This window comes from Anabrus simplex, chromosome 3 (genome assembly GCF_040414725.1).
Source record: "Anabrus simplex isolate iqAnaSimp1 chromosome 3, ASM4041472v1, whole genome shotgun sequence".
In the NCBI taxonomy this organism is placed as follows: domain Eukaryota; kingdom Metazoa; phylum Arthropoda; class Insecta; order Orthoptera; family Tettigoniidae; genus Anabrus; species Anabrus simplex.
This window is the reverse complement of record NC_090267.1, coordinates 245396478-245422485: the sequence shown is the minus strand read 5'-3', so window position 1 is coordinate 245422485 and position 26008 is coordinate 245396478. Positions and strand designations below refer to the sequence as shown.

Here is a 26008-nt window from a genome sequence, read left to right as displayed (position 1 = left end):
TTACTTGTGGGGTAAACTGAAAGAAAAGTGTATCGAACAAATCCTCACACATTGGAGGAACTGAAAGAAAACATTACGAATGAATTCAGGAACATTACAGTGGCAGAACTTGCTCATGTCAGGCAGAATGTGGTTACCAGGTATAATGCCTGTAAAACCCAGGAAGGCCGACACTTCCAGCATCTTTTATAAAGTACCCGTAAAATTTACTATAAGATTGCATACATGCTTAAAGCAGGACGACCACATGTGACAAGTTCGGCTGAAGCAGCTGCCGTACCGCACAGTACAAACACTATGTATAGTGAGATTGAATCGAGGTGCAGCAAAGCTAATGCAGTGAACTCGCAGTTGCGATCAACAGTGTTCTCTAAGAAGGAAGTTAGCTTCCAGATGAAATTATCTTTTCATTGTCTGTTTTCAGACGAACTTTGCTTTACAGGAGTGAAAGCTGGGTGGACTCATGATTTATTCATAATTTAAAAGTACGAGACCTGAGAGTAGCGAGAATGATTGCTTGTACAAACAGGTGGGAACAGTGGCAGGATGGTACTGGGAATGAGGAGATAAAGGCTAAGTTAGGAATGAATTCTATGAATGAGGCTGTACGCATAAACTGGCTTCGATGGTGGGATTGTGAGAGACGATTGGAGGAGGAAAGGTTACCTAGAAGGATAATGGACTCTCTTATGGAGGGTGAGAGAAGTAAAAGTAGAGGGAGACCAAGCCATGTGACCAGAAAATATTTTTGGTCATGTTATGATAGTTTTAGCTTTTCTTCCTTGTATTATTCACATATTTTGTGAGTTTCTTTTTTTTTTCCCCTAGAAATATTTTGTTAAATGAAATTTGGGGATAAAGGGTTTTGTCAAAATAGAAAGGATGAAGGAATATTAGGAATGTGACCAGATTGCTGCTGTTCTTCTAAACCAATTTTGGACAATATTTAATTTCTTTTACATCATATTTTCAAGTTTCTGTGTTTTGGAATTTTTTAGGACATAAGTGCTTACATATTTCCAGAAATCATAGTTGATGGTTGTTTTAAGCAAGCTGCCTTACTTGCTCCTCGCAAGTAGTGTTTCATTACTAACTTGAAATATTGAAAGTGTTTGGATATTCATTAATGCAGTAGCATCATATTGCATTGTGTGATTGCACCCACTTTGACCCAGCCACTTAACTGTTGTTGGTTGGGTAAGCAGAGGTGCTAGAGTACAGTAAGAACTGATCTCCTTACTTCAAGTCTCATTGGAAGTTAAGGCTGAACCGTTCTTCAACAGATCATTTTTCTTTCCTTTTTCTCTAGTAGAATATTATCATGGTGTATCTGGCGAATAGAAAGACTCTTCCCACCTAAATTTTAACAGTGTAATGGTGGCGGTTGAGGCTGAAAATGACCTTCAAGACACTTTTATAACGAATGTCTACCCTACTTTCCTCAGGCTCTGGACTTTTCCTAGCAAAACTATACTGGCCATGACCTAGCATCATTTGAGTTGTGTTAACGTTTACAAAGTTTTGGAAACTACAGATATCCATTTCCTTCCCCTCTGTAGTCATGTGACAACTGTTTTAAAAGAAGAGTGGGTAGAGTCTTCCTCCTTGCCAGACTTGTGTTTCCTTGCCCCTCTCTAGCAACATGCTAACTGTTTGAAAAGAAGAGTGGGTAAAGTCTCCCTCCTCACCAAACTTGAAAGGTGCAACTGGCAAAATGTTCCATGTAGCATAAAGGCTAATTTTTGTTGGGGAGTAAAAAAAGAAACCTGTGTATGGTTTGAGCAAAATGTTTTAAAATTAATTCCTTGAGCTCAAATTTAGTTCATAATTTCTAGAAAACTTATCCATAGATGTTACAATACAGATTAAATATATTGGGAAGAAAAATTAATCATTAACCAAAACATTCTATGTTCATTCTAATTCCACTATATGAAATCTGCATAATATTGAAATATAAATTACAATAATCAGAATATTATGATAACACAGCGGACTAAGATTGTTTAATTTTTATCAACATGGCGAACAGTGCATAGTCGGACAAGGCAAGGCTCCTGATTAACGTTAATTTTGAAGGTGTACTTTTGTAGTGTAAACGATTCGTGACGCTGATACTTTTCTCTAGCATTGTTGTGCGTATACAGAAGTGTTAGCGACGTGATACGTGCGATTAACATCTACCAGCAGACAAAAATATCACACCGCGCAAAGTGAAGCAAGTGCTGATGGAGAACTTGGTGAAGCAAGCAGTCCAGGACACGCTGTGTAGCAAGGACATCTTGAGCACACTTGCCAACCTAATACAGGAGCAAGTGACAAAGGTAGTGGTAGAACAATTGCAGGAGTCTATAGACTTCAATGCTAAGGTAATTGAAGACTTGCGGAGTGCTCTCGAAGATAGGGACAAAATCATAAAGAGACTAGGAGACTTGCGGAGTGCTCTCGAAGATAGGGACAAAATCATAAAGAGACTAGAGTCCCAGTTACGGGAGAAGACTGATGATCTGAAACAGTACCCGAGGCGCCAGTGCTTGCGAGTGTTCAGTGTAGCAGAGTCCGCACACGAGAACACGGACGACATAATTTTAAATATCGCCGAGGAAATTGGGGTCTATCTCAGTCTAGAAGACATTGATAGGTCACACAGGGTAGGGAAAAGAGAAGGTGGTCGTCCGAGACCAATAATAGTGAAGTTTGTGTCCTATCGGAAGAGGAACACAATGTTCACAAACAAGAAAAAACTGAAGGGCACAAACAAAACTATCTGAGAAGATCTCACTCCCCTGAGACTACAGCTTCTCCAGGAGGCAATTTCGAAGTACGGCGTGAAAAATACGTGGTCGAAGGACGGGGCAGTGATAGTGTAATGAGGTGACAAGAAAATTCGGGTCACAAATCGCCAAGAACTAAACAGCATTAGTTAATCATAAGCCTAAGCTAAAACTAGGCGAAAACTGTAATTCAATAGGAAAATATCTAGATTTGTAAATGTATCTGTTAAATTTAATTGATAACTTAGATTAGGCTTAACTAAATTCCAGGGAACTAGTTCAGTTAGCATTTAGAAACTGTTGGATTTTCTTAGGTTAAAGGAAACAAATGTGTCTAATTACAGCCTGCAAATCTCCCCTCCCCAAATGTAGACCGGTCAAACTACAACCACCCCTTCCCAAATCAGTGCTGGCTGTCCCAGCGACATACCGCCAGGCTCTCTGCAGGTGGGCCACGTGAACACACAGAGCCTTCTTTCCCATTTCACTGAATTCTCAGACAATATTCTCTAACAACTTCCATGCCATATTAATATCTGAGTCATGGTTGAAACCAAGTATCCCGTCTTCACTAGTACATATGGAGGGTTACACGCTGATAAACGACAGAGTAGGAAAAGGTGGGGGAGGCGTAGGGATATATCTGCGCAATGATATGAAATTCAAAGAAATACACAAAACACCAAGTGAATTTCACAACTGGCTGGAGTTTCTATTTATTGAATTACAAATTCGCACTGTTAAGTGTTTACTGGGTGTTGTGTATCGTGCACCGAAGACGAGATATATCGAAGACCTGGAGGAAGAATTACAGGACCGATTATCCAGGTACGAGCATGTTATTTTAATGGGTGACTTCAATACTGACATGATAAAATGTGACTCGGCTGAATCTAGAAGACTCAAAAGCATGCTTACCTCACTCAAATCCTACGCACCACACAGCTACTTCTCATACACTACTGGATTTAATTATTACAAACAATACTGATAGAATGCAGACTCACAGACATCAACCAGTCCAGGACTTTATTTACGCAACTTACTCACTGAAATGTCCCAAATATGAGCCTAAATTAATTTCTTATCAAGACCTCAAAATCCTAAATGAAGAGGCGTTCATTGAGGACGCATTCAAAACACCGTGGCACAACATACAGCTTGTACATGACATTAACAAAAAAATAACCTTGTTTAACGAAGTACTTTTAGGACTGCATGACAAACATGCCCCTATACGGACAGCACGAGTGAAACGAAAACTATCACCTTGGCTGACGCAAGACATACAGGCAAAAATGGAGGAAAGAAATGCAGCTTACAAATATTATACGAGGGCTATTTTTTTTTTCAAGGTCCGATTGGTCACGAAATGAAACAGCAGTACAAATTTGACACTTTTCTATCGGTAACACTTACTGATACATCACAGCTATTTTTCAACATAGTCGCCTCGCAGATTGAGACATTTGTCGTAGCGTGGTACCAACTTGTCAATGCCCTCTTGATAGAACGTCACCGCCTGCGCCTGTAACCATCTTTGTACGCCGGTCTGCAGCGCCTCGTCGGTGTCAAAACGCTGTCCTCCTAGCCAGCGTTTCATGTGAGCAAAGAGGTGAAAATCTGATGGAGCCAGGTCCGGACTGTATGCTGGGTGATCGAAAACGTCCCACTGGAAACGCTGCAGGAGGTTCGTGGTGGCAGCTGCAGTGTGCGGGCGAGCATTGTCATGGAGGAGGACAATGCCTGATGACAACATCCCTCTCCTCTTATTCTGAATTGCCCTTCGTAGACGTTGAATAGTCGCACAGTATGCGGCTGCAGTGATGGTGGAACCACGTTCCATGAATTCCACCAACAGAACTCCTTTCCGGTCCCAGAACACAGTAGCCATACACTTTCTGTTGGACAATGTTCGCTTGAATTTCTTTGGCTTACTCGGGGAGTGCGAATGAATCCACTGTTTGGATTGCTCTTTTGTTTCTTCCGTTTCAAAATGAACCCATGTCTCGTCCCCTGTGACAATTTTGTCCAAAAAATCCGGTCCTTCATCATGGTAGCGCTGGAGAAACGCTAAAGCGGCGCCCATTCGCTGTGTTTTGTGACGGTCAGACAGCATCTTCGGAACCCATCTCGCACAGAGTTTGCGGTACTGAAGTGTCTCACTCACAATTGTGTAGAGAGCTGACCTGGAAATTTCAGGAAACGAAGCACTCAACACAGAAATTGTGAACCGACGATTTTCTCGAATTGCCTGATCCACACGCTGAACAAGATTTTTTCGGTTGACACACGCTTCCTTCCCTGGCCGCCTGCATCATGGACGTCTGTACGCCCTGCTGTAAAGTTCCTGCACCATTGTCGCACTTTGCTGTCGCTCGTGCACGTTTCACCATACACACGATTTATTCGGCGATGAATTTCGGCTGCATTGCACCCCTCAGCCTGAAGAAATCGAATTACACTGCGCACTTCACACTTGGCGGGCGAAGCGATCGTTGTAGCCATGTTTACGAGCGCGCTGCACATTCACTACTGACGGGACTGAGGTGAGGCGCATAACGGTCATTTCAGAGACGTTGCACAACACATCTGCGCAGCGGTTCATCATATATTCGCGGGCGTTTGACTGTCGCGACCGATCGGACCTTGAAAAAAAAATAGCCCTTGTAGAAAAAATCCAACCGCAGACGATTTTGAAAAGTACAAAAAATTGCGTAACACAACAGCCCAGACCATCAGGAATGCTAAGATACACCATACACATGAAATTAAAAAAAAAATAACAATTCTGATAATGTTTGGAAAATTCTTCAGAACATTGGTTTGACAAAAAATAAAACCGACGAAAACACTGACTTGCCATTAGACGAATTAAATACATATTTCTGCTCACAGAACTCACATACAAACGAACAAACTAAAAGGCAAACAATCGACAGACTACGTACGAAAAGAAAACACGATGGAGAAGAGTTTTATTTTTCACATGTAACTCTTAATGATGCCAGAGAAGCAATTCATGAAATGAAGTCAGAGGCTACTGGATGTGACGGAATAAATTTGACATCAATTAAAAGACTCTGAAATTGTTCTCCCAACAATTACACACATAATAAATATATCACTCATAACAGGAATCTTTCCCAATGTATGGAAAAGTGCCATAATATGACCGATAAGAAAAATCAATAATCCAACAAAACCCGAAGACTCTTGACCAATTTGCATACTTCCTTGTCTTAGTAAAATATTAGAAAAGGTCGTTCACAAGCAGATAACAAATTACCTTAACAAACACAATTTACTCAACAAATATCAGTCAGGATTTAGACCTAAACACAGCACTACTGAAAGTTACAAATGACATTCAAGTAGGAATGGACAACGGACAAATGACTATCCTTGTACTTTTAGACCTAAGTAAAGCATTTGACTGTGTGGACAGGGAAATATGATTAGCTAAGCTACAAGCACAAAAAATTTTTTCAAGCGCACTAGCGTGGCTAAAAACCTTGGCCTCATTTTTTATAAGTACTTAAACTGGACGAAGCACACGACGAAAATTTGCCAACGAGTATTCTTTTCTTTGCACTCCCTTAAATGTTTACAGGATCTCCTTCCACTAAATACGAGAAAAGTTACTTGTTCAAAGTTTTAATTCTGCCCATCTTCGATTATGGTGAAGTAATATAAAAGTACCTAAACACCACACTTACGCTAAACTTCAGCGGGCTTATAATACGTGGGTCCGTTTTGTATTAAATGTGCTCAGGTATTGTCATATATCACCTTGTCTTGAACAGCTGTCGTGGTTATATTTGGCGGAGAGAAGAAACCGTCACTCTGTTTCGCTTGTTCACAACATTCTCTGTACACACCAAGTTATCTGAGAATGGATCTTAAATACTTGTCATCCGCAAACAGAATACCTACAAGGTCAGAAACCTCTTCCCTGCTCAGCTTCCCAATTTACCGCATGACCGGTTACAGCAACTCATTCATACCTGCAACCATACGCTCCGGGAATTCCCTTCCGGCTGTAGAGACATACATAGTAGAAATGTATTTAAAAAATGATGTTATAAGTGGTACATAGACTTATAAAATTAGTATTTAATGTTTTTTTAGTAACTCACAGAAATTTACCTTTTGTTCATAACTATTATTTAAGTTTAATTTTATAATTAATTATGTGTAATTAGAAACCTTAATACTCTCTAGTTTGTACAATGTAGCGCATATAAGATGGTTTGGCACAACAGCAGGCATCATAGCCTGAGCCACGCCATATAAAACAAGTCAAAAATAAATAAATCACACAATGGCAAACAAAGAATGTTGATAATATTAAATGAAATATTAACCTCACCCTACCTGGTACGCTGGAGGGGTTTTATGATGATGATTGATGATATATTAACCTATAATAATTGGGATGATATTCACATAATGAAAGTTTTAGGTCTGTAATGTAAAACAGTTGTACAAGATTGGGAAAATACAAAATGAAGTATCAAATACATGCTCTAAACATGAGATTGTATAATGGCAACTAAATAAATGTAGGCATAAACTTCATCTTCATTTTCCGTTTCCAGTTTCCCGGGTCGGGTTGTGAATCAAGGACCTCCATTGCTGCTTGTCTCTCCACCACTCTTCTCCTTTTTTAAGTACATGTTCTGGTTTTTCTCCCCTCTCCTCTGCACTCCCACACTGAATCTGTCCAGCTCTTTCAGGGTCTTCCTTGTGGTCTCTTTCCTGTTACCTTCTCTGAAAAAGCTTTCTATGGCATTCTCTCTTCTCTCATTCTCATCATATGCCCATACCACTTTAGCTTTGTTGTTTCTATCCTGTCTTTAAGTTTCAAGATTCCTGTCTTTTTCCTTACATCTTCATTTCTCATTCTATCGTTTCTGGGTATGCCCTCAATACCTCTTAGGGATTTCATCTCTGCTGCCTCTATTCTACTCTCTTGTTTTGTTGTAGTCCACGATCCAGCTGCATAGGTTAGTATGGTTTCATAATAGGTGGAATATACCGTATAATCTCGAAAACCACCCGCACTGTTTTTTTTTTCTCTCGAAAATATCGCTTCCAAAATTGGGTGCGGGTCTTATTTAAAATATTGGGAAATTTATCTTTCCAAACGCGTGTAAATCGAGCATCACCGCCGGTGCGGCTTGGCAACAATGCTCTCTCCGCTGTCAGTGTACGCTACTTCTGCTCTTGGCGTCTGTCTCACGCACGTCCTCGGAGTATCAACATGAATTTCATAAAGCGCTTGCGATCTTTTACTGCGAATCAGAAACTGAAAGTAGTTCGGGAAGCCGAAATTATTGGAAATCGTGCTGCTGGTAGGAAATACGATATTGACGAGTCATGTATTTGCGATTGGCGTGTTGTATATGCGACTATGTTATGATATATGATCAGCCATGTTCGTCTACTGGTGATGTAATACAAAGAGTTTCTTGAGGTAATATGAACACTTACGTTGAAATCATGGTAGTCATCCGGTGTTTAGTGCGGGACTTTGTCGATCTATACACAAAGCTTACAGTTTATGTTAAGACTGGTTGACCATAAAATTTGATGGGATACGGTATATAAATGTAGATAAGTATATAAATGTAGATAAATTGTTCTAGCGACATGCTTCCTTTATCTTTATTTGATTTTGTCAAATGTCAATATGTATTACTTGATTTCAACATATGTTTTGTGGTTAGCGTTCTTCACTTTGTTTTGTTGGATGTATTTGTATTTGTAAATAGAAATAAAGTGTAAGAAATTTTGTGTCTGCCAAGTTGGAATGTTTGTTAAACGTTGGAATGGGTGTGCGTGTACTTACTGTAGATGTTGACATTTTGATGTGTGCTTTTTCGGGAGCACGTCCGGCACTGTTCCGTGTTTGTCTGAAGTTGCTGCTTGTGGCTGCAGAGGGAAGTTTGGCGATCGCGCTGGCCATGGAACAGGAGCCCCTTCCAATCCAATGTTATGGGTACGTGTTGTTCAGGTGCTCACGGGCATTAAAATCGAAGTGGGCTGGTGCAGCGTTGTGTTGAAACCACATCCTTTCACAGACAACAAGGGGTTCAGTCTCCAGGAACTGTTGGTAGCACATTTCGCAGGAACACCAGGTAATGTGGACCAATCAAACGGGGAGGCAGCAAATAAGGTTCTATTAAGTGATCTTGGAAAGTGCTTGCCCATACGTTGACAGAGAATCGTTGCTGGTGGCCACCAATGTGGGTGGGTGGGGATTGTCCTCACTCCAGTCATGGCTGTTACGGCTGTTGAAAACACCATCACAGGTTGAATGAGGCCTCATCCATGAACAATACAAACTACAAAGTTCGGCACTACAGCACTGTGTTGGATAATCCATTGACAGAAGTAACACAGGGCTCAAAATCCGTTAGTCCCAGTGTTTGCACACGTTCTTTACGATAGGGGTGTAATACCTGTTCCGCCAGTACTCTCCGCACCGTATCCTTCGAAGCGATTCACAACTATTTTCCACTATGTCGATACATTAGTTGCTTAGGGCAACTTATTGGTTAAAAGTGGTACATGTTTCGTATATTATTAACAAGTAATGTATCGACAAGGTGGAAAATAAAAAATAGTTGTGAATCTGTTAAAGTGCGATACAGACCATGATGTTGATTTTATGTAATCTTTCGAAGTGTGCTTTTCCCAGGCAAGTTGACGGGTGCTTATTGCTAGATGGTGTGCCACACAATCTAACACCATCTGCTCAAAGTCTGGTGTTGGGAAATGTCTTTGGCAGGAATCTTGGCCGGCTCTCTGTAGCGTAAATGACCCCGTCTCTTGTACGTTGGTATCCACGGAGATAAAATTCTTCCAATCAGGATGATGCCTGTTAGGAAAGCATTGTCTGTACATTCATGCTGCTTAACGGACGCTACATCCTGCCGCACCACACATTAAACGCATGTCTGCCAACTCTCGTGACAAGTAATGTTCCATCTTTCACTACGCGTCATGCACTGTACACAGTAACACGCCTCACCATGGACGTATCACAAGCTGCCTGATGCAGTGGACAACTGACTCCAGGGATAGTGGTGGGTGAGTGGCACAAGTTAATGCGCTGGTGCGATGTATGCGGTTGTCGCATGACACGTGCTACGAGTTAAGGTGTGTACAGTACATCTGTTTGGTGGTCAGGTGTGTACGCTGTTTATCATCCGCTGCCTGTTCCAGTGTACAACAGGCACCTGGGATCTTTGCGAGAGTACGGCAGAACTGCTTGCGCCGTTGCAATACATGCATTGAGACTGGCGGTCGTCACTTTGAACAATTACTATGAGCTACGTAGTTATGCAGTGTACGTTGTGTAAGTCCATAACACAATAAATTTGCATTTCCGACTATTGGTTCCCTATCTCAATATAATCGTATGTGGACCCACTATCATCTGTTTCAATTTGACCCAAAAGGTTTAAAACACCCTGTATATGCAAGTAATCCCTGCAATGTTCTCTTTTCAAAATTTGGCAGTGAAAAATTTGGGTGTAGTTATTATTTGCTTCGAGTTCGGTACAGTTCTCCTGACATACAGAAATCTGGAAGTTCATATTTTTCCGTCCACTCTGTTGCAACTCTGTTACTGCCACATAAATATCGTATCGTGTGCATGGCATCATTATTTTAAGTGGAGGAAAACCCTGCTTAACTGAATTAAGGGGGAAGAGCCATTTTGAATAAACTATGGGAACTATTTTAAGAGAAAGGGACAAAAAAAATTATGCAATATTGTGTCAAAATAGGGCTTATTTAAATACAATCCGAACTAATTGGGACCAAACTGTGTTCTGATTGGCAAAAATTTGAATTAATGGGGTTGATTTATAATCAATATAATTAGGCTTTTATGAAGTGTACAACTTAATTACGCTCGTTTGTTGCAACCTGCAGTGTTATTATGACGAGAATGCCATTGTTGAAAGTGAGCTCACAAAGATCATTGACACGATTCCATTCTTGGGCTCATGACTCTTAGGTTTTTTGTAACTGTAACTACAGTATGTATACTTCCTCAGCTCTTTCACTTTTCTTCATCTTCCGGGAACCAGGGTTTGATCTCTCGACCGTTTTGTTCTGATTTCATTTGAGTTGGAGATATCACAAAGTGTCGTGAATGCTTTTAGGGAATTTTCTGTTCTATATCATGCTTAGTTGTTTTTACAGGGAATACACTTACAATGCCAGTTTGAAACTTGGTGTCGATCAAATGATCAGCGGAAGGCAACATTCCAGTGCCATCTACCGGCATATACAATTACAATGCCTGGAGCATCATATTTTGTGAGTAAATACGAAGGTCATCCGGAAAGTGGTACCCGTTTGCGCAATAAAGATACAGGAGTAAATATTAACAAATATACACATTTTTATTGGAAAGAGCATACTTTACACTACTTCTCCACATAATCTCCAAGCAAATTTAGGCATTTGTCATAACGTGGGATGATTTTTTGTATTCCAGCGTCATAGTCCTCCGCCGCCAGCGTATTGAGATACATAGTCACGGCTCGTTTAAGTTCTTCATCGCTGTCAAATCTTTTTTCCCTCCAGAAAGTATTTAAGCTTCGTAAAGAGATGAAAATCCGAAGGGGCCAAGTCCGGGCTATACGGGGGATGGTCGAAGGTTTCCCACTTGAATTGCTGCAAAAGTTGTGTTATCGCAGCAGCACGAGGCCTGGCATTGTCATGAAGGAGAATGACGCCTGTAGACAATAGACCTCGCCATCGATTTTGTACTGCCCACCGTAATTTCTTTGTTTCAAAATACGCATTAGCATTAATTGTGTCTCCACGGGCCATAAAATCAAGGAGCAGTACACCTCGGTGATCCCAGAAAACGGTTGCCATGAGTTTCCTCGTGGACAGAACTGTCTTGAATTTTTTTGGTTTGGTTGGTGAGTGAACATGATGCCACTCCATTGACTGTCGTTTACTCTCAGGCGATGCATAACAAACCCATGTTTCGTCCCCAGTAATGATGCGAGTCAGGAAAGAGTCTTCTTCATCGGAATAACGTCGCAGAAACGCCAGTGCTGCAGCCATACGCTTGGTTTTGTGCTCCTCTGTAAGCGTGCGAGGGACCCACCTTGCACAGATTTTTGAATAATGCAGATGGTCTTTGACAGTTTCATGAATAATTGTTCGGGACACATTAGGAAAATGTTCACAGAGTTCATCAGTTGTGATGCGCCGATCGTTCCTCACGCATTCGTCTACTGCGCTCAGCAGTTGGTCTGTAATGACAGATGGTCTTCCTGAACGCTCCTCGTCGTGTGTATTCCCCCTCCCCGGGTTGAAGTTGCGACACCAGCTCCGAACAGATGACTCGTCCATCACATGTCTCCATACACCTCCGTTAATTGGCGATGAATATCACAAGTGATGTAGATGTTGATTCCCATAGGGAACCTAAAATATTTGTCCTGAATGAGTAAATTTATAATACCAATATAATGGTCCGTTATTGGACATTATAAATTTTCCAGCTAACTCATTCTTGGTTGCCTGTGTTTCGCCCTCATGTGCTAAGTTAGGCTCGTCAGTTGGGACTTAGCACACCACCCAAGACACAAGGCTAGTACATACCGTGGAGGCCACTGCATAGGCTATTTGAAGCCACCAGCAGTGCCAATGCACTATGAGAGCTATGTCTCATTTCCAAAAATAGATGCCTGCCTGGCCATCAAATGATGTAGATGTTGATTCCCATAGGGAACCTAAAATATTTGTCCTGAATGAGTAAATTTATAATACCAATATAATGGTCCGTTATTGGACATTATAAATTTTCCAGCTAACTCATTCTTGGTTGCCTGTGTTTCGCCCTCGTGTGCTAAGTTAGGCTCGTCAGTTGGGACTTAGCACACCACCCAAGACACAAGGCTAGTACATACCGTGGAGGCCACTGCATAGGCTATTTGAAGCCACCAGCAGTGCCAATGCACTATGAGAGCTATGTCTCATTTCCAAAAATAGATGCCTGCCTGGCCATCAAATGATATAGATGTTGATTCCCATAGGGAACCTATTTTTGGAAATGAGACATAGCTCTCATAGTGCATTGGCACTGCTGGTGGCTTCAAATAGCCTATGCAGTGGCCTCCACGGTATGTACTAGCCTTGTGTCTTGGGTGGTGTGCTAAGTCCCAACTGACGAGCCTAACTTAACACACGAGGGCGAAACACAGGCAACCAAGAATGAGTTAGCTGGAATATTTATAATGTTCAATAACGGACCATTATATTGGTATTATAAATTTACTCATTCAGGACAAATATTTTAGGTTCCCTATGGGAATCAACATCTACATCATTTGATGGCCAGGCAGGCATCTATTTTTGGAAATAAGACATAGCTCTCATAGTGCATTGGCACTGCTGGTGGCTTCAAATAGCCTATGCAGTGGCCTCCACGGTATGTACTAGCCTTGTGTCTTGGGTGGCGTGCTAACTCCCAACTGACGAGCCTAACTTAGCACACGAGGGCGAAACACAGGCAACCAAGAATGAGTTAGCTGGAAAATTTATAATGTCCAATAACGGACCATTATATTGGTATTATAAATTTACTCATTCAGGACAAATATTTTAGGTTCCCTATGGGAATCAACATCTACATCATTTGATGGCCAGGCAGGCATCTGTTTTTGGAAATGAGACATAGCTCTCATAGTGCATTGGCACTGCTGGTGGCTTCAAATAGCCTATGCAGTGGCCTCCACGGTATGTACTAGCCTTGTGTCTTGGGTGGTGTGCTAAGTCCCAACTGACGAGCCTAACTTAGCACACGAGGGCGAAACACAGGCAACCAAGAATGAGTTAGCTGGAAAATTTATAATGTCCAATAACGGACCATTATATTGGAATATCACAAGGTCGAACGTTTTGTGTATTAAGAAATTTAATCACGGCCCTCACTTCACAACTGGCGGGGTTCTCAATTTCTTTAAACATTTTAAACAATCACAGACACAACACAGGCAATGCTAGCGTCACGCAACCTCGTACAGAGCAGGCAGACAAGCTGCTGACGCAGTCTGACCTTGCCCAGCGGCTACCCGAGTCGCCAGCGCTTCATGCGGCGCTAACGGGTACTACTTTCTGGATGGCCCTCGTAAGTGATGTTAGGCAAATAAAGGGCTTACTGACAAAATATTTTTCTAAGAATATTCTGAGAAAAAGACCTGTGTGTCAATGTATAACATATCAGAGTTTATTGTGTTTTTCTCGAAATTTTGCATTATGCGTTCAATAGATTTGTACTCAGTCAGTAGGAATAACCCTTGATCTGTTGAATGATTACACAAAACTAAAGAGAAGTCAATTACGAGAAAAAATTGAGCTATGGAAATAAATCAAGTGCCCTGAGGAGTTTTCATTTCTGCAGGTTACCAATCTTTTTCATTTTTAAGAGTTCAGTGTCTTATACTCTTCTTTTCTCATTTCAGATGGGGAAGCAGTTAAATGAGATATATAAGGAAATGGATGAATTGTCACTGAAGATATTGCAGTTAATGGAACAGCATATTCGGAGTAAAGTGAGGTTAGAAGAGTTAATGAAGACGGGCTTTCTTGACATGGCTAAAGCTCGATATATAATGGGAAACAATAATGTGTCCTCTCTCCAGCTACCAACAGAGTGCAGTGAAGAATTTTTGCCTCAATACACAGTCACAGCGTTTGTTGAGAGCACGTTGGGACATGCACTGTATAAACTGAACAACATGTCTCTTAATGATGTTGAACCCAGTATTGAAAGGACGCTGGTGAAGAAACGGAAAGGGAAAATGGATGAAGTAGTTAGTATTAGTACAGACATGCAGGAAGATGAAGAAAGTGCAAAAATTATTGATCCCCTAAAGTGGTTTGGTGTGTTGGTCCCTCAGAACTTACGAAGAGCACAAACATGTTTTCGGACGGTTCTTCAATTGGTAGTTGAGATTGCTACAATTCAGAGTGAACTGGTATTTTGTCAGCAGAAGTATAAAGAACTTTTACAGTGCAAATCCTCTTTGTTAGCTGAAACATGATTTAATTGTTTGGTACTTGGCTGCCTTGTTGATCCTGCGATAATGGGTTTGGTTCTGACAGAAGTAGTCAGATATTTGGTGTATTAAAGTTTCATAACCATTTATGATTTCATTAGAAGAGGTGGGTTAAATTTTTGGGAGAACAGGAAATTTTATTTTCACAAGTCAACGTGTTAAAGAAGGCTGATTACACATTCGAGTGTCCATCTGGTAAAATTAATTTCAGAAAGTTGCATGTCTTTAGTTTCAAGATTTACCGATGACTGGTGTTCGCAGTGCCAAAATACTGTGGTATATTTAGGGGATTTAGAGTCATTACGACACACCGTATTTTCTCTCATAATTAACGCCCTTGCATAATTTACACATCCCAGTATTTTTGGGCTCAAAGTGGAGAAAAAAAAAGTTCATGTATCTATCGAACATCCATCATGCAGCTCCAGGTTGCATTTCGAAGAAAGATGTCAGCTACTCAGGTAGCAGCGTTCCTATTGCAACCAGGCATTCCAAATACCGGGCAATGTGCTGTTATCAGCCAGTAGGAAATAAGACTGCACTAGTTCAGTGAGAGAATCAGCGCAGAAGTGACTAGTGACGCTCTACTCGTCTGGTAAAACGTATTTTACGAGTGTTTCAGGTATGGGACATGCGTTTTTTGTGATCTTAAAAAATTGTTTGTTAGTCCTCAGAGAGCAGGAATTTGAGTAATACTGCATCACATAAACTCGTGTCCGGCTCCATGGCTAAATGGTTAGCGCGCTGGCCTTTGGTCACAGGGGTCCCGGGTTCGATTTCTGGTAGGGTTGGGAATTTTAACCATCATTGGTTAATTTCTCTGGACGGAGGCTGTTTGTATGTGTCATCTTCATCATCATTTCATCCTCATCATGACGCGCAGGTCGCCTATGGGCGTCAGATCAAAAGACCTGCACCTGGCGAGCCGAACATGTCCTCAAACACTCCCGGCACTAAAAGCCATACGCCATTTCATTTCACATAAACTCGCGGTGATCAGTTACGCCGGAACATACGGGCATAGGGCAGCGGGCCGCAAGTATTCAGTGTCCGAATGCAACGTGCGTTACAGTGGCAACAGAGAAGTGCACTTCAAGTGACCAACAAGTCTTGCAGAACATTTCACGGACCAAAAACCAGCAAGTTTCCGAAAGTAGAGGAGGATCTGCTTAAATATATGATTTCGTTATGCGATGTTGAATATGCCATTTCTCACAAAATGCTGTAATTTAAAGGATGAGAGATGGCTGCTGCACATGGAATCAGTATCTTGGATTTGAAGGTTAGCCAAGGCTGGATGATTAATTTTATGAAGAGAAATGGACTTCGATGCCCGGCATTTCTCGTGTTGGACGGTTTTCCTTCTTGCCGGTATGTCATTATTATAGACTTACATGAATTGTACTTTTATTAGTTTACAGGTCGTATTCAGAGTTTGTAATGGGAAGAATATTTTCCAGTGGTGGTACTTCAAACCCACGTGTCCAGCTTACCTGATATAACTTTTTTACATTTCGAAAAATTCTCACGCCGAAATTTTTTGCCCTAATGACTATAACCGAAAATGAGTTGAACTAGTTGTCTATATTATATTTGATGTACCTTCTAAATCTAAATGAATTGTAAATAATTTTATTAATATCAGAATTCCTTGAATATTGCATCTGAAGTTTTTCCCTGTATATTTCGTCAAAGTGCGTTAATACACGAGAAAATACGGTACCTACAAAATGCATGTTTTGAGATGAATCCAAAAGAAGTTTTTTTAAGAACAGCAACACTGCCATTGCTTCTTTCTCAGTTATTTTGCCTGGCATATGTGATAAATCATTATTAGAACATGTTTACATCAGCTCAAGAATATTTTCGAGTTGAATTATTGGATAAGAAAAACAGGTGTTGTTGTAGATACATTGTTTTGACTTTAAATAACTTGTTCATTTTGCAAATTACGTTTTGATTTATTTTATCAGTAAGAACACAAATAATGTACTTAAGAAAATATATTGTTGCTTAATGATGTCTATTGTTGGGAAACAGTTGTATAAGTCTTCTAATATTGTTTAGCAAAATGGCTTATATGCCAAATGATTGAAACAGATAGTAATGTAAAAATCTATGAGAAAAAATGTAAAAAAATACAATAACCCGCTTTTACATTCCCGTATTCAGTGTTTTCCTGTCGTTTACACATTTTTTGTTGATCCCCTGAGATTTCCTATGCTCTCAATGTATTACAGATTATGAATCTCATGGTTGAACTTCGTACAAAATTTAGTTGATATCCTCCTAGTCAATACTATAATATTTTACGTCGAATTAAGATGAAACTTTACACAGACAGACATGTTTAAGTATGATGTAAATTAAAAACTGTGAGATGGTGAACGTTAAAACAGTCTTGAGCTAGAGGTCTTTTTGTTTCAATATTTTTGTTACCCCTTCGTGTAGTTCAACTAGTATCTGTAAACTGTTGGCTTAGTTATGTTCAGACATGGGCTGATTTACATATAGTCTGTAAAATGGATAATACAAATCAAATTAAGAGTTGAAAAGTGGTGACTAACAGGAAAACGTTTTCGATAAGTTATGAAGACGAAAATTAACTTACGTTACATGGCCCGCTTGTATCACCTGTTTTCTCTGACTACGGAGTTGTGCTCTTAATTTGATTTGCAAGATGCAAGACGTGTTGCTGCGAGGAGGTGGAGTGGAGAAATGGGACGGGGCTTGTGGGAGAATGGGATTATGCGGGGTAATGGGGGCGGTAACTGAAGCTGAGTGTAATAATTGTGAATTCTTCTGTTCCTGTTTTTTACTACAAATAATCGGAATGAAATTTTCCCATATTATGTTTTTTCCCTTCATTTATCTCATTTAAGTTGAGGGATGGGTTCTTGTGTCTCGTTTCTCTGCCATGAGTAACCATCTCAAAGATCATAATTATACCACAGTAGATCAAGATCTAAAAATTCTACAACATGAACAAAAAGGTCCACTATTGAATAGAGAATTTTTACATTAGTATGGATCAGTACGGAGGGGTACCCAAAAATAACTGGAATAACATTGCCGTGGGCGAAGCTTGTATAGTATGCATTTCTGCCGCTAGGCGTGTATAGCACAATCACCGCCAGTTCAGTGCCACCTGTGTTGTCGACCTGGCTTGTTCTGTTCATGTGCAGTGATTGTTTCTGCTAGCGCTGTTTTGTTCTTGTTCCGTTTTTGATGATGGCAAGTTTAAGTGAACTACGTACAACTGTGAAGTTTTGTTTTCTACTTGGTAAAAATGCTGCTGAAACTATTTTAATGTTGAAAACAGCTTACAAAAATGACTCTATGGGAAAATCTTAAGTGTATGAGTGGTTTGCTCGGTTTTAAAATAGCGACATGTTGATTGATCAATCATATTCAAGATAAACTTATTCCTTAATATACCATCTAAGGAATGCTTATTAAGTTTCAACAAATCTTTCACCAAGGAATACAAATCAAGTGTGCTTTTTACAACAAATGATATTTTAAGATTTTATAAGCAAAACTTATTTTCCAAGAACATCAACAAGAGAAATATGGACAATTTGACTGTTTTACCTGTCTTGTGACTTGCAATTTTAACAAAATTTGAAGATCTTATTTTAAATTGTCAAAAAAATTTAGTGTCTTTCCAATTTTAATATTTGTTTCTGATGTATTGATGTTAATTTATTATTGGCTGATGATGTCCCTTAGGGGACGAAACATGTCCTAGATATTAATAAATTATATATTGTACTGAATAGGCGGACCGCTTAATTATAATATTTAAGTTTATCTTGAATGTTCATTGATTGATTATAGTCAATACGGGATTTCCATCAACTGCCCGAATCGACAAAAATGTTGAAAAAATTCGAGAATTTGTTCTCACAGACCGTCAACAGACAATATTGATCAACTGTCAGAGATTAGTGGGTTATCTTGGAGCTCGGTTCAGCGAATTTTAACAAGATTTGGGAATGAAAAGGGTTGCTACCAAGTTTGTTCGTTAGGTTCTGACTGACAATCAAAAAGCACGTTAAGTTGAAATATGTCGTGTTTTGAAACAACAGTTTGAAACTGATCCAGATTTCTGGCTGGTGATGAGTCATGGTGCTATGGTCACGACCAGAAACAAAGCAGCAGTCAAGCCAGCGGAGGACGTCATTGTCACCCCGTCCAAAAAATGTCAAGTCAAATCAAACACGAAATAATGCTGATTTGCTTTTTTTTATGCCAAGGGCGTAGTGCATTCAGAGTTTGTTCCCCCAGGTCAGACCGCCAGTCAAACCTTTTATTTGAAAGTTTTTAGAATATTGTACAACAGTGTTTTTCAAAAAAGCCCAATTTGTGGCAGACAGGAGACTGGTTCTTCCACCATGACAACGCACGTGTACACACAGCCATCTCTGTTAGACAGTTCTTGGCTAAAAACGGTATGGTTCCGCTGCCCCATGCTCCTTACTCGCCTAACCTGGCTCCATGCGGCTTTTTCTTATTTCCACGTATGAAAGGACACTGATTTGACGACGTTAAAGAGGTCAAGGAGAAAATGAGGGAGGATCTGCCAGTCATTTCTAAAGACGACTACAAAAATGTTTCAAACAGTAGAAGCACCGGTGGGACAAATGTATTACAGTAGTTGTGATCGAGAGTACTTTGAAGGGGAGGTTGTTTTATAAAAAAATTGAAAATATATATCTTTTAAAATATGTCAGGTTTTTTGGTACCCCCTCGTATAAGATTCCAGCCCTCAACTCAAATGAGATAAGTGAAAAAGAGAATGTAATATGGGAAACTTTCATTCAGATTATTTGTAGGAAAAAAACAGGAACAGAAGAATTCACAATTATTACACTCGGTTTGTCACCGCCCCCATTCTCCTGCAAGCCCCGCGCCATTTCCCCTCTCGTCCTCTTCCTAGCAATACGTCTTGCGTCTCGACTGCAGGAGCAAGCCAGTCGAAAGCTGGACTCCGTAGTCAGAAAACACCGGTGATACAAGCGGGCCACATAGCGTAAGTTAATTTTCATTCTTCATAACTTACCGTAAATATTTTCCTCTTAGTAACCATTTTTCAACTCTTAATTTGATTTGTATTATCCATTTTACAGCCTGAAAATCAGATGGTTCAACTTCAGTAATGCTTATATATATCAGCGCATGTCTGAACAGAACAATTAAACCAACAGTTTACAGATACTAGTTGAACTACACCAAGGGACAACAAAAACCTTGAAACAAAAGGACCTCCAACTCAAGACTGTTTTAACGATCACCATCTCACAGTTTTTAATTTTCATCATGCTTTTTAAGAGAAACCTTTTTAATTAACATTTAATTTGGTGTGTCTGATGTTTTTAATTCATTATATATGTCTTACGGAGGATGGCCCATATATCTGTGTAAAGTTTCATCTTAATTGGACATAAAATATTAATATTGACTAGAAGAATATCAACATAATTTTGTAAGAAGTTCAACTGTCAGTTCGGACCTAACATGAGATTCGTAGTCTGTAATAAGAATGCCATCCAGGCAAGAAAGAAAGCTAATTTCAACTGTAATACAAAAGTGAAATTAGCGAAAATTGGTAGACATAACCTTTCTTAAGAGGTGCCTTAATAATGTGACACCTAAATTTCTGAAATTCACTCAAAAGACGCACAGGAACACTACGATCAAGTTTTTACATACAAAGAATTCTATTTTGAATAGCAGACTTTACGAGGCTCACTTGGAAATTACCACACTTGTAGCTCCATTAGAATAGTATTCACTACAAAAACACATTAGATGAAAAATGGAACTCGCTCATATACTCGTAAAAACATTGTCAATCTAACAAACGCAATTGAAACCAACATTGAGTCCAAAGGTTTTCATCCACCGGTTATGAACGTGAGTAAAGCAAGTCTTAGAAAAGATGAGCTTGAAATTCTGAGTAGTGTACCCAAACACAATTGGCCCACCAGCACCACCAAACATGATAGTTTAATTTGGGCTGTTAGGCCCTTTGAACAAAAAGCAAGATAGTTTAATTACTACTTCAGTAGAAACAGAAATGGCCGTCAACAAATTACCCTTAGATAAACAGGAAGAGTAAAATATAGTACGTAATAAAACACAAACTTTTATCTTATCATAAACAAGTATTTAATCACAGCATAGACCGATCCACTAATCTGAAAGTTAAAAGCCTCAAAGAAAATTTAAAAGTTAATGATCTGATAGCAACTAAATCACTTAAAGGGAATGCAATAGTAATCATGGAGAGGAACGATTATATTAATAAAACACATTCGTTTTTCACGGAAAACGAAGCGATTTTGGCATAATTAAGGATTTCGTAAATAAGTTGCAAAACAAATTAAAACCAATAGTCAAGAATAGTACAGTGAAACCTCGATTCTCCGTTTTTCGAGGGACCGTGAAAATAAAACGTACAACACGGGAAAACGGAAAATCCGGGAATGAATGAAAACTATCAATTTGGCTGAACATCACAAAAATGAAATATGTATAATTATAATCTTACAAAAACTCCTAAACCAAACCAAACTACAGCCCCAGTGAGACTTTGCCTGCCAAGCGACCGCTGCTCAGCCCGAAGGCCTGCAGATTACGAGGGGCGCATCGTCAGTGCGACGAATCCTCTCGGCCGATATTCCTGGCTCTGTAGATCGGGGTCGCCATCTCACCATTAGATACGGTAGCTCCACAATTAAAGGTAATCACGTAGGCTAAGTGGACCTGGAACCAGACTTATATCCAGGTAAAATTGCCTGACCTGGTCGCAATCGAACCCGGGCCCTCTGGATGAGAGCCGGGCATGTTAGACCGCGAACCGCATTAATTACCGGTACGCGAGTTCAAAATCTCGATATTTTATATTCAATTTTACAGGGGAATCTTCGTCAGTTTCCCGTGAAAACTTCTTTCAGTTCAGCAACTTTGATTACGCTAGCCAAACTCTTCGAAAAATCTAACAACGCCAAGCCAAACGACAATCGACCACAAGTAGCTTTTAAGTCTCTCATCTAATAAAATAAAGCATATTAGATACAAAAGCACCCAAAATGATGGCGAAATCCGTTCATTTCTTAATCTTTCATTGTAATTTGGTCTCCGGTATACTGTTCGTAGTCAGTTTCTGGAAATCTCGTACCGCGCAAATTAGGCCTACATCGACTTTTAAAGGTTATGTTGAACTCGAAAACATGGTTTCGAATGTAAGTATCGATTCTTAAAAGTTTTCGAATACATTATATTCAATTCTGCGCGTCACAAATCCAATCAAATTGGAAAGATAAAAGAAATATCAAAACTTCAGAAATTACGGTTATTCGTGACCTTGAGGTCATCTGGAAAGTGCGCTCGCTGCACATATCAGTACGAGTTTGAAATGATACCAATCATTTAAAATGTAACGTGCGCAAGTAAAACGACTGCGGTTTTTGGTATTTTAACACGAAAACGTAAAATTCCCAGTCTTACATTAGTAACAGTAATAGGCAATCCCAAGACCTCCCATGGCTTTTTTTTTTTTTTAATGTAAGGTGCAACATCTGTTTTCGTCTCGCTAACATAATCATGTACGATAATATGAAAAATACTGAATTTGTGTTAAGGAGCAGTTTCGATTCCTGCCTGAAAGCCCACTTAGGTCTGCAGTGCCCTGAGCAAAGTGCCGAAAACCCCTTCGGCAGTACGATCGAAAAAATGTAAATAAGAAAACATCTAACCCTGGACATAATATGGACGTTTTATAAGTGCGAACATTTGACGAAACTCGTTCCGTCTTCACGCAGAGCTGTAGAAATGCGCCGTGTCTTCTAGCAATTGCTGTGGCCACTCTCTGCCCTATGATTTTCCGAGATTCTCTAAACAATACCACCCGAATGCGATGCTAAGATGCAAGTTCATCGCCGAACGCCAAGATCCATAAATATGCCATAGCCGTCCTTTCGTGAGATACAGTTTATTAAAAAACGATTGATCGAGGATTTAGCGTTGATGGGACTGGAATTTCTGGACGATTGATCCGGGAAATCGTTTCTTCGAGGAACGGATAATGCGGGACTTTTACAACGTGATTTAATTACGATGCTCTCGGGACCACGTAATATGAACGCATATTCCGGGAAAACGTACTTTCCGGGAACGGATAATCGAGGTTCCACTGTATTTTCCTTTTCAATTAATTTGAAAAGAAGAAAAACTCATTGCCATGAACCCTAGGTTACTTGTAGCGAAATAGTTACCAAAAATTCATAAGGCTGATCCCCCTATACGATCAATTTTTAGGGGCAGCCCGACGTACAAATTGTCTCAATTTATTCAAGATTTCCTTAGTACACATTATCACTATCAAATACCGTGATAAAGAACTCCATAGAACTTTGCGAGAGAATAAAACATATGAAGGTACCAAAACACTACAACATCCTTTTTTTTTATGTCGTCAGCATGTAATATCCCCTTTAAAACCACTATAAATTTGATACGGAATAATTTAACCTAATTCAGTAAATTAAGCATTAGTGAAATAGATGAGTTCATAGGCTTATTAAAATTCACTTTAAGTAATAATTATTTCGTTTTTGAGAATAAAATCTACCAGCAGACAGGTTTACCTATGGGAGCACCGTCCTCGAGTATTTTGGCGAATATATGTGTATATATATACTTTATAATATGTTTTCAAATCCCGCCATTTCAGCTTTCTACGCAAGTGGCCGGAAGTCCTTCGTTCATTGCCGCTTGCATATATATATACCTGCCAACTTTCCCGATTTAGGCGGGAGACTCCCGATTTTCGACAGTTTTTGCCGCCTCCCGATTATTCTATTATTTCTCCCGATATTAGTTTTTCTTTGGGAACTTCAAAAATATGTTTTTAAATACGGCCATTTCAGCTTTCTACGCAAGTGGCCGGAAAGATACATTAAAATTCCTATTAAGCACACGTAATTAAGGAATGTATCCAAAGATTCTGTATTTAATGATATTCTAATAGAATAAGTTTTAAGTTTGTGAAAAATGGTCTAATAGTTCTTAAGTCATTATTTACGAACATAAGCATTCTTCAAGATTCAGATTTGGCTGATGATGCTCTGTAAAGGAGTGAAACATGTCCCACATATAACTTTTTAACTAATGAAGATATTTTAAATGTGACAACATTATAATGTATTGAACAGGTGGATCATAATAAAACTTAGTTATAGTAAATCAACAGAATTCAGTACAGATTAAAACATGAGATCAGTCACTTGCAAGGCCATGGTTGTCACAAGAGGAAGAAATCTGATGAAGCCACAACTCACGAACGGACAGGAAATTTCACTAGAAAGTCAACTTTTGTATCTGGGAGTCCTGCTGGACAGACACTTAGATTTTAGGCTAAATTTCTATAAACTAAAGCTTAAACCGGATAACTTTCTTCAGGCCACTGCTGTTTCATGCAGGTCAGCATGGGTACTTAACTCAGAAGTACTCCACATTATACATCCGGCTCCATGATTAAATGGTTAGCGTGCTGGCCTTTGGTCACAGGGGTCCCGGGTTCGATTCCCGGCTGGGTCGGGAATTTTAACCTTAATTGGTTAATTTTGCTGGCACCAGGGCTGGGTGTATGTGTCATCTTCATCATCATTTCATCCTCATCACAACACGTAGGTCGCCTACGGGCGTCAAATCAAAAGGCCTGCATCTGGCGAGCCGAAATTGTCCTCGGACACTCCCAGCACTAAAAGCCATACGCCATTTCATTTTTCCACATGATATCCCTATATTACACAGCCTGTGTTCCACTAATACTGTATTGTACTTCATTATTATTATTATTATTATTATTATTATTATTATTATTATTATTATTCATTCCACATTCAAAAAGCAATGGGCTAAGGGGAAAATTCTGCAGATTCAGGAAGGAATCATCCTTCATTTTTCTCACACCCCTGACACAAAGTCTATACAAGCAGCTCTTGTCATCGCTGGAATAATCTCCTGTTCTTATCTTATCTTCCAGAACATCTCCTAATCCAGTTTTTGAAACCACTGTGGAGAAAAACTATCACTTCCTGGAATCCTTCATCCTAGTATCTTCAAGACTTTGTTTGCAATAACTGCTTGCTTAACTATGACTACTACATTTACACAGATGGCTCTCGCACACTTAATATCCCTGAATCTGACGAAAGTGGGATGCGCATTCATATAAATTGGCATCCAGCTGCTCAGTATTTCAGGCCGAGCTATGGATCATCACATCTGCTGTGGAGTGTTGTCAACACTACAACATAGGGCGTGGATACTAAGTGACTCAATCTACGACTAGCACAACATCAACCCAATAGTTGCTACAGTACAGCAGTAGTCTCACATCTGCCTTTCCTGGATCTGAGGACACACTGGTTATCCTGAACCCCCTGCGGGTGGGGGACGCACATGTAGAATACACCCGCGGTATCCCCTGCCTGTCGTAAGAGGCGACTAAAAGGGGCGACCAAGGGCTGACTGAATTAGAACCATGAAACTAATTTTGAATCGTACCATCACGCGGGGAACACCATAGGTTGCCTGTACTTGCGAGTAGTACCACTAAATTCGGTACGAAATAGGTTTGTGATTAGTAGCAGTAAAAGCCTGGCCTGGTGGATTCCAGTACCCGTGCGTCGTACCCATGTGTGCAACACCGCGGGTCTGGGCGTAGCCTGTGAGTTGTACCACTATATGAGCAGCACCGTGGGTCTGTGTTGCCTGTGATTAGTACCCACTATGTGAGGAACACCACGGGAATACCGGCGCCTGTGTTTAGTACACCTAGGTGGGGAACCTTCTCGGTTTGCGTTGACTCTGAGTTGGGCCATTGTGTGAGACACACCATAGGTCTGCGTTACTTGTACGTATTGCAATACTTGTGAGTAGTACCATCTTTTGTGGAACACCGTGAGTCTTCGCTACTTCTGATTAATACCCCAACATGACACATACCATGGTTCTACTTTACTCGCGTCATGTACCATTCTGTGGGGCCTTAGACGTGGATTTTGCACCCCCTTTAGACACCAAGCATCGTGCTTTATAAGTGGTTCCTTGGTCGGCAAT

At 40.0% G+C, this 26008-nt stretch overlaps 1 protein-coding gene across 3 annotated transcripts in view; it reads left to right on the top strand.

The window, feature by feature from the left end:
* LOC136866200 (coiled-coil domain-containing protein 115) overlaps positions 1-17042 on the top strand; it is a 29538-nt gene extending 12496 nt beyond the window's left edge. For all 3 annotated transcript variants that reach the window (XM_067142947.2, XM_067142946.2, XM_068226650.1), the window contains one exon: positions 14279-17042. In XM_067142947.2, the coding sequence (XP_066999048.1) occupies positions 14279-14860 (582 nt within the window). In that variant the 3' untranslated portion in view covers positions 14861-17042. The remainder of the gene's footprint in view (positions 1-14278) is intronic.
* Positions 17043-26008: the final 8966 nt, after the last annotated feature.